The sequence below is a fragment of the Trachymyrmex septentrionalis genome, unplaced genomic scaffold (genome assembly GCF_001594115.1).
Source record: "Trachymyrmex septentrionalis isolate Tsep2-gDNA-1 unplaced genomic scaffold, Tsep1.0 scaffold21, whole genome shotgun sequence".
In the NCBI taxonomy this organism is placed as follows: Eukaryota; Metazoa; Arthropoda; class Insecta; order Hymenoptera; family Formicidae; genus Trachymyrmex; species Trachymyrmex septentrionalis.
In genome coordinates, this window is record NW_017305288.1 from 505,060 (window position 1) to 514,927 (window position 9,868).

Sequence of the window (9,868 nt, forward strand, 5' to 3'; positions counted from 1 at the left end):
AAAAAAATATTTTTTATAAATCATAATTACTATCTTTAGATTATCAAAAATTATACTCTTTTGAAGCAGGCACCTTTTTTTCCTTCCTAAGTACTATCTTTGGACAGTTTGAGACTAAAAAGATTTTTTTTACACATATAAAAAAAGTTATAAATTTTTATTACAACAAATGCATTTTGCATTTTATTCCGATTCTACTTCAAATTCAAACATGTACAAAAAAAATACAAAATATTTTCAATTATAAAACTGTACAAACTGTACTTGTATTCTTAAATATTGAAAGAGTGTACCGGAATTTTTTCAGATTTTTTAGAATCCAAAAACCTTTCGAAAAACACAGCGGTTCCTTCAGCGAACTCCGCGATTCAGGTGATCTAGGTCTGACTATTCTGAGATGATAAAATTCAGGTCTTGGAGGACTAAATTAGTTATATATAGATTTTCTTTTTTACCTCTTTGCAATGTCTTTCGATGTCATAACCACACGAATTTTGCAATGCAGTATTGAACCTATAATCCGTATTTTGTTCAATCATTCTTCGAACCACAATATTTTTGCATTTATCATCGAAAGTGAGTTCGTCTTTGTATCTTTTAAGGCAATCCAAAGTTTGTGATTTGCTCACATCATGGCAGTACTGTTTTATCATAGCTCGGCAGATGCTCAGTAAAGGAACATCACTGGAACTATCTTGAAACTCCTGTTTCCTTATCTTAAATAGCTGTTTATGACACATGTCCGATAGTTTAGACTTGTGTGATGCCAAGCATTCTAATACCTAAAATAATAATAACTTAAGTTTCAGTAAGTTTATCATAATGTTAGAATTTGCTAGAGCAGCTATTTAATCAAAGAGCCAGCAACAGAATTTAGAAAATAAAGAATAGATACTAATTGTTATTAACAAATATTGAACAATGAAAACATATAACAAGTATTAAGTAGGTTTATATTCTAACTTTAAAAAATGTAAAATTCAATAAAAATATTTTCTCTTAATAAAGTTATACACATATATGATGTACATATAGATGAACAAAAAGAGCATTGTTTTAAATAACATTAGCTGTCTTCTGATATACACTGCCAGTACTGAAAATCTACAGTTTATGTTACGTATACACTATAAATTTTCAATATATATCAACACATTGTTAATACCTGTGAATTGCCTGGTTCCACATTAAAACAGAATTGTTTGACATCTGATGTGCAGGCCGCTTGCAAGAACGGATCGAAATTAATATTTTCTCGTTGCTGATAAAGTTGTGCTCGCAGCTGTTGCCTGCAATCCTTCATAACACGATGCTGAGAATCTTTCATTATATCTTCCTGTACAATGGAGCTTAAGCATTCTATCACATTGGCTTTTGTCTTCGATCTATGTTATAATATATTACACAATTTATTTTACGTTCAAAATATTTAAATTTTTATATATTAAGAAATTGAATTACTTAGGACACCATCTCTTAACGTAAGGCCTGCATGCCTCCTTAAATTTGTATGTAAAATGATAATTCTTTAAAGATATCAGTTGAAAATGTTCCACAGCTGCTTTACATTTGTAGTCGGTGCGTGCATCCAGCTCGTTTTTATGCTCGATAAGACATTCCATCATATCTCCTTCATCTTTTCCATATTTTAATACTTCCTAAAAAACGTAAACATCATTAACAATAAAATAAAAATAGTAATAAATATTAATAATAAAATAAATAATTAAAGGCCTACCTCGCAATGACGTTCCATAATATGTTGGCATGCGGAAGAAATTATGGGATTCAATTCAACACGTTCAGCTTGTTCCTCAGTAAAATTGCCAACTGCAAACTTGCATTTTTCTTTCAAGCTATAATTAACGTAAATTTGAACAAAAAATTTAATATTTTTATATCTAACTAAAATTTAATAAAAAAAAAATAGCTCGGAATTACTTCTAAAAAAGTTGCAACAAAAATATTCATCAAAACATTGCGAGAGATAATTATAAAATAATTAAAAATTATCAACAATAATTCCAAGCTTTTTCAAATTTTTCTTGTATAATTTCTATTATTCAAAATAATCAATACTTCTCTAAATTATCCTGCAAGCATAGAATTTCTTCTCCCTTTGCAGTTTTGTCATAACAAAGTGTTGCTAGTTCATTGAAACATACTTCTTCTATCTCGGGTTGCAAGTCAACATTCATAGCACGCTGCCTCATGACTCGTCTAATTTCTTCTAAACAATCCGCTCTCAACTAAATGGAATATTAAAAAAAAACGTTAAGAACAAGATTTTTTAATGAAAATATAATAATAAAGTGTTAATAATGTAAATTCTTACAATTTGAAAACTTAATTATGAAGTTTTAACTTTAATTAAAAGAAGTAATTATACATTTAATAATCTTACTGTCATATTTTTCTGGTACACATGCCGATACAAGCATGGCAATACCAGTGGTCCAGTTTCAGGATCCATTTGTTTACCATTGCCGGCCCATGCGTTTCTAGCGTGACACAAACGAACGGCATCGAACTTACACGCTCTGTACAATTGCGGATCAAGTTTGAAGTCTCTGGCGATAAAATACTGTATTTGCACCAAGGCAGTTTCACAGGCCTCGGTCATTCTTTCTGTTCCTAATTGTTCCATTAAGCAAGATATTACTCTAGCATCTCCACCGTGTACCTAAATTAAATATTCAAATATTTAATAAAAACAAAAAGTAATAAATGCATTTGACAAATACATAAGCTGCAAAACATATTTGAATAAAAAAAGCAAGTTTAAAATTTCATGTAGAGGCCAAGATTTTTTATATAAAATCACTAGTTATGTAAGCTGGGTTAAAATCTATAATATTCTATGTAAAAATAAGTCACTTACGTCTCTACAAGCTAAATTGACCACAGGTTGACACTGTTCTCTTAAAACTGGATCAATTCTCCAATCTTCGCCAGCATCAGCTTCTATAATTAACTCTTCTAACTGTGAAATTACATGATACATATTTCGTTAAAAGATTATAAAATTTCTTTTAGCAACATAACATTCTTACAAATATTATAATATCATTCAAAGAATTTTGTAAATAAGTATGTTATTAATTCTGAAAAAAAATCCATCCTAAAACTCTCAATTCTTCTATTATTTACCGCTCTTTGACATTCCGGCGCGACTCTCGATTTTCTTTTCCTTGTTCTCGTATGCTCCATTAAACAATGTATTGTGGCACCACCAACCTCGAGACTGTTACAAAAAGTTGTAATGTCGTTGGCACATTTGTGTACAATTTCTGGTGATAATCTGTAATCTTCCATTAATAATTTCCTGTGATCAAACATTTCCGCTTGACAATTTCCATCGATTTTGCTGCCATTCTTCATTGCCGACTCCAGACAAAGCAAAATTTGCGCCAGCTTAATCTCTTTGTCTTCGGACACGGACCGCCTGCAGTGATTATTTCTAATATCCTCCTTACATGCCTTAACAAGACCTTTGCTAATTTTGTAGTCAGAAGCAATAAGCTTCTCTCTCCTTGTTAATTGCTCTTGACACTGTGCAGTCATTGATCTGTCAATATAAAAATAATCTCAAATGCATATATGTATATATATTGTACATATCTAGAAGATTTCTACATTAATAAATCTCTTACACCAATATTGTAATATTTAACTTATATATTTAACTTATATTTAGATTAACATTTAAATATCTACCTGTCAGTTTTATATTTCATTAAGCATTTGTAGACTTGGCCACTGCCTGGTCGAATATTAGGACAAAACTTAATGTGATCATGAGTACAAGCCATGTACAGTTGACGATCTAATCTGATATTTTCCGCTTGAATTTCAGATACATGAAGAATATGCCTCCTACACTCGTGCTGCAGTTGTTCGACATGTTCTTGCAAGCAAGCTAATATCTGACCTTGTGATATATCTCTGTATGGTTGTAGACTGTCGCACTTAAACGTTTTAATATCCTTTCCACAGTCTGTCTTGAAAGGAGTCAGAATTCTGAAATCGCTGAAAGCAATCCACTCTAATCTCTGAATATAAGTAATGCAGTCAGGATCTCTAACCGTCTCTCGTTTATCGATCAGGCAAGATAAATAAGTCCCATGGATTTTGTCAGAACTGGAGCACTGTAAGGCATCCAATTGTGAACCACACACTCTTCTAGTTAGCCTTTCTATATTTTGATTATCTGTGATATTTTGGATATAGGACCAAATTGCTTGCTGACATTTCTGATTAATTCCAGATATCTCAGTGGGCTGAAAAAGTTTACAATTAGATCTAATATTCATCCTGCTCTTTTACATAGCATAAACATATACCTTGAAAGTCTGAATGCACTCGAGCAGCACAAGCTCATCGTTATTCTTATCTATATCCCCGCAAAGCTGATTCAACTTATCCCGGCATTGACCGGTGATCTTTGGCGAACCATCATCCTCGGATTCTCTCTTAAAATCTCTGTACGGAGATCTTTGAATCCTCTTAACTTGGACAAAGTTGTCGGAAAAGAGCCAACCAATTTTAGAGGGCTCGTCAACTTGCTGCGCGAATACATTTCCGAAATACGTTGAAGTTGTGCAATGCAGCACCGACAAAATGAGTATCGCGAACAGTACTTGTCCCATGTGTTCCATTCTTGACACTCAAACCTTACAATAAGCTAATAAAGCGAATCATTATCCTGTAAAAAAAAAATACATTATTGAACGCAATTCATTTAAAATTACTTGATGTCACTTAATCATTAAGAATTGTTTAACATTAGAAATAGATCAGAGTATCGAGTATTTTAATTAAAGAAGAAAATTTAATAAAAGAGAAAAACACGACCTTGCAGATCTTTACGCTGTAGCTGATTTTTTTATTTCTTCTTTTCTGCGCTTGTTGATCATCTACCGTATGACGTGATGTCATGAACGAGTAAATACAGATTGGTACTGATACTAGTAATTGTCAGTGAACAAGTAGAGATACGATTGGTGCGGAATAATATGATGCGAAATGAGAATATGAGATTACCGGTCGTATGTTTTTACAACGTCATCTTACAGAGCATACCGTCTATTATTAGCAGTACATTATCGATAGTTAATAGTTTGAGTCGGCACAAAATTGTTCAATTGTCGATAACGTAGAAATTTGGATAAAGCCGTGCATTTTATTTATTAAGAATGTAGGCAATATCCACGATTTTTTGTAGTTCTTTTCTTTGCTATTAGGTTAGACAAACAATTAATTATTATTTATTATTTATTACATATTTACAAGAATGATTCAGACGCAAGAGCCGACATGTATATAAAGAACTTTGAAATCTTAATTATGTCGTCTCTCTGATTGATGTTAATCTTTTTAATTCCAAATTAAAAATATTGATAATAACGAATTAAACTTTATTCAGGATTATTTATTATTAAAAAATCGAAGTTGTAGAATACTCGCGGGCGTGTACGTTTATGAGATTTCACCTACTGGAATTTTGAAAAACATCATCGGCAGAGACGCGGCGATAATCGATGTCTCGAGTCTCGAGGATGCTCATTGGCCTCATTGCTCCACGCTCGATTTGACGATGTGCCGCTAGCTCGTAGCAATTGACGCACAGACGATCGTTCACTGATGGTGTTTCCAAAACTCATCGTACCGTCGAGTTAGTCGTCGCGAAATCGCAAGATGCTGTTCCACTGTGATATATTTCACTTCAAAGTACTTACGTTCGCGTGTCTGCTGGTAAGTAATTACGCCGTCGCGTTGCCACGTCATTTGACGTCTCGCGAGGTGTCAATTTAATAGTTCCCTATTAACGGAAGTCACAAACGTATGTTTCCATTTGTTTTTTATCTCCCAATTATTATTTATCTAAACACTTTACACAAATCAACAATCTGCTTCTGCCTTGTTGTGTTTATGCAGCATAACCTCTACCGTCGTAATACAATAATCTTGCATATGAAAAAATGTAATCCAATCAATCTACACATAAATTGATTTAAAAAAATAAAGATCTTGTATGATCTACTGCAAAATGTGAATTTAAAATATCCTTGCGTACTTCCACGTTACTGAAACGATACTTTACAGACAACAGATAGCATTCTTATTTATATGCTTATTGCTGTAGTTCTGTAATATTTATCATATGTAATCTATATTTATAATAGCCTAAAAATCGCCAGGGTAGAGGATTTATGATTCAGAATAAAGGTTGTATATCGGTAAAAGTAGATTATATGTATCTGGCAATGTTTAAGTATTCTGTTCTAAAATACATAATGCATGATTATTACTAAAAGATCAACTTGCATGATTTGACATTAGTGCCTGTATTTATAGTCAGGTCTTATATTTAAGACTTCCTTAAATTTATCTTCAGATACTCTACAAATTATTTTGGCTACTAAGCATCTAAAGATAAATTTAAGCCTTAAATATAAGATCTAACTATGAATATCGATATAGAGATTTTAATAAAATAGAATGTATGATGCATAATTAATAATGTGTATTTCTAGATACGTTTGCCAAACAATATAGCAGAGGATGTAAAAGAAGGTGCCCTTTCACTCACAAGTAAAAATATTGATGAAACTTTAGGTAAAAAAACATTATTTAGATGATGATTTATATACATGATGTGTAATAAATATTAATGCTAATAAATATAACTGAATATAGTACCTACTTTTTTAATTATTAATGTTTTGCAGCTGACAATGAACTGGTGTTTATCAACTTTTATGCACAATGGTGTCGTTTTAGCAACTTATTAGCACCAATATTTGATGAAGCTGCAGATAAGGTTAAAGAAGAATTTCCACAGTCTGGAAAAGTAGTAATGGCCAAAGTGGATTGTGACCGCGAAAGTAAATATATTTAAAATGTGACTATAAAATGCATATAAACAGATATAAGCAGAATTTGAATATTAATTTATATGTATATTAAATAGATTAGATTTTATATGTATATGTTTAAATTATTACAAGTATTTTTTTTTTCTTAGCCTCTGTGGCATCTAGGTTTCATATAACCAAATATCCAACGTTAAAAGTAATAAGAAACGGCCAACCGACTAAGAGAGAATACAGAGGACAACGATCAGTAGAAGCATTCCAAGAATTTGTCAGAAAGCAGTTGGAAGATCCTATTAAAGAATTTTCCGACTTGAGGGAGCTTGAACAGCTTGATGATAAAAAACGTATGATTATAGGATACTTTGAACGAAAAGATGTACCAGAATATGAATTGTTCAGGAAAGTTGCCACTAATTTGAAGGATGATTGCCAATTTTATGTTGGTTTTGGGTAAGATTCTTTTTATTTTTGATACAATATAATAAAATATTGTGGGGTGTGTAACAAAAATTTTTCTTTATGGTACAAATATTTCTTTAAAAAACTGATGATAGATGCAAAAGAAATTTTTTTTGCTAACATAACAATATTATATAATCTGCATTTTAATAATTATAATATTATAATTATAATGTTTTATTTAACAAGCACATGTTCCAATCAAAACTGTGAAATTGGTCAGCATTTACATTTGCTGTAAGTAAGTGGTATACATAAGCTCATAGCTTTTGTACTGAGTATATACAAGATTATATTTTTTATTATTCTTTTTATATTATTTCTTTATTTTCTGCACAATATATAATTGTATTTTTTATAGTCTGTTAAGGTTATATTAGATATCATTTTTTTATAGACAAGTTTTTCATATATGAAGGTATACAATTGAAAAATTATTAAATTTAATATATTTGACAAACGACTCATTCAAATTTTTATGTTAATTTAACACAAGCTGAATGAATAATAATAATAATTTTGATATTTATTTTTTAATTATTTATTTTAATTTTAATTTTAAGAGATTTTATCAGTTCAATTAAATGCTTTATTTGTATTGTTTAGATTGAATAATATGAGAATACTTCCTTTTATAATTATATTTCTATATGTTTTTAATGTGTGACTGAAACTATATATTTATTATTGAATAAAGATCTGTAGTTTAAATATATTGAAATATGTATAGGAATGCAAGTAAAGCAATGCATCCTCCTGGAGAGCCTATCATTGCCTTCCGATCAGACAAAGCTCTATCTGTTGAAATGGATGAAACTTACAAGGGAAGTTTATCAGTTTATGACGAATTAAATGTTTGGGCGCAGGAGAAGTGCGTGCCATTTGTAAGAGAAATAACATTCGAAAATGCTGAAGAACTAACAGAGGAAGGCTTGCCATTCCTTATATTGTTTCATGCTCCTGATGACTTACAAAGCGTCAAGCAATACAAATATATCGTAACTAAGTCATTATTAAGCGAAAAACGTATGTCATTCTATTTTTTGCTTACATTATTTATATTTTCTCGTAAAACATACGAGAATACTAATTTAATTTTTTTTTCCAGAGAATATAAATTTCTTAACCGCCGACGGCCTGAAATTTGCACATCCGCTGCACCATTTAGGGAAAAGCACAGCAGACTTGCCATTGATTGCAATAGATAGCTTTAGACACATGTACCTATTCAATGATTTCAATGACATTTTTGTAGAAGGAAAACTTAAAGCTTTTCTGCAGGACTTGTATTCTGGAAAGCTCCATCGCGAGTTTCACTACGGTCCTGATATCACTAATAATGAAATTCCAGTTACTGGAAAACAAATAAAAACGCCTACAACGCCTCCAGAATCCGCGTTTAAAAAACTGGCGCCAAGCAAAAATAGGTATACAATAGTTAAGGATGAACTGTAATGAGATCGAGTGCAGTACAGTGGGATTTTCGTAATTAATTTATATGCAGTATACTAAAGAAAAAGTAAATTGCAATCGGGGATTTTCCAACATTCGATATAGATATATATTATTTTCGTAGTGCGTTTGTAACGCGAATCTTCTCAGACCTCGACGAATCCGTTTTCCTCTCCACAATTTATTCTCTCTATACTTTCCGTAGAATGAGATTGATTTCTTGATTTACTTGTTATTTAATTAAAAATGTCGATAGAGATTATCTGTTAATTATACATGATTTTCACATTCGTATAGACAAGATACAACATAGCAATTTATTTTTTATAAAAAATCTCATGCGTTTGTACGATTTATTGTCGGCAAACAAACGACAAAGAACAGAAAGTTCTTTTCTTTTTGATAAAATATGTCTGTGGTTCTTAAAGAAGCTCAGAAGCTGAGAACATTTTTATATTGACTGTGAAACTTTGCATCTACCAGTGTCAATAATTACGTATCAGATTTTTTTACATATATTATAAAGCAGTCGTGCAACTTAATATCATTTATTTTTACAATTCCGATATAAATGCGAGATGATCTTTATATGTAAATAGATTTGATTTATATCTCTCCTCTCTCGTATTTCATCTGTTACGTTAGAACTTTTAGCACAATGTTTAGTAACATTTATATGCGATCATATTCGTCGAGAATCCGAAGTGTAAATGTGTTCGAGAATATACTATCTAATGCGTGTATGCATGCGTATATCTTTGACCATATTGCATATAGGGCAATTGTTTCTGAATGAAGTGTATAAAAGAGAAAAGGAAGAAAGTGAGAGAGAGAGAGAGAGAGAGAAAGAGAGAGAAAGTACTTTGTCTATCGCATGATTCGAATAAGTGAAATCTCAGCGTGCCCTCGTAAGATAGTTATAGAATGCATTATTGATTATTTGTATGATTGATGATATTGTTTTGCCTGTTAATAAACAATTTCTAAGTCAATATGTTGCGTTTTATATATTAATTATATATTAATAGTATAACATTACTTACTTTTATCTCCACATAAATCACGTTTAACCTATTCCT

At 31.1% G+C, this 9,868-nt stretch overlaps 2 protein-coding genes across 3 annotated transcripts in view; one reads left to right on the forward strand and one right to left on the reverse strand.

Moving 5' to 3' along the window:
• LOC108748093 (Golgi apparatus protein 1) overlaps positions 1–5,021 on the reverse strand; it is a 6,295-nt gene extending 1,274 nt beyond the window's left edge. The window contains exons 1-11 of the mRNA XM_018486095.1: positions 4,855–5,021; positions 4,344–4,705; positions 3,718–4,280; positions 3,151–3,568; positions 2,882–2,983; positions 2,405–2,683; positions 2,080–2,249; positions 1,739–1,856; positions 1,462–1,658; positions 1,166–1,385; positions 456–782 (exon numbers count right to left, since the gene is read on the reverse strand). Coding sequence (XP_018341597.1) covers positions 456–782; positions 1,166–1,385; positions 1,462–1,658; positions 1,739–1,856; positions 2,080–2,249; positions 2,405–2,683; positions 2,882–2,983; positions 3,151–3,568; positions 3,718–4,280; positions 4,344–4,658 — 2,709 coding nt within the window. The 5' untranslated portion in view covers positions 4,659–4,705; positions 4,855–5,021. The remainder of the gene's footprint in view (positions 1–455; positions 783–1,165; positions 1,386–1,461; positions 1,659–1,738; positions 1,857–2,079; positions 2,250–2,404; positions 2,684–2,881; positions 2,984–3,150; positions 3,569–3,717; positions 4,281–4,343; positions 4,706–4,854) is intronic.
• Positions 5,022–5,515: 494 nt separating this feature from the next.
• Positions 5,516–9,289, forward strand: LOC108747991 (endoplasmic reticulum resident protein 44). Of its 2 annotated transcripts, XM_018485932.1 has the most exons (7): positions 5,516–5,754; positions 6,537–6,618; positions 6,732–6,887; positions 7,028–7,328; positions 7,527–7,574; positions 8,068–8,363; positions 8,446–9,289. In XM_018485932.1, exons 1-7 carry the CDS (start codon positions 5,698–5,700, stop codon positions 8,790–8,792), a joined length of 1,287 nt encoding a protein of 428 aa, XP_018341434.1. In that variant the 5' UTR covers positions 5,516–5,697; the 3' UTR covers positions 8,793–9,289. The 2 variants fall into 2 exon arrangements, with proteins under 2 accessions (XP_018341434.1, XP_018341435.1); XM_018485933.1 differs by lacking the exon at positions 7,527–7,574 and having other exon boundaries at positions 5,518–5,754; positions 8,446–9,288.
• Positions 9,290–9,868: the final 579 nt, after the last annotated feature.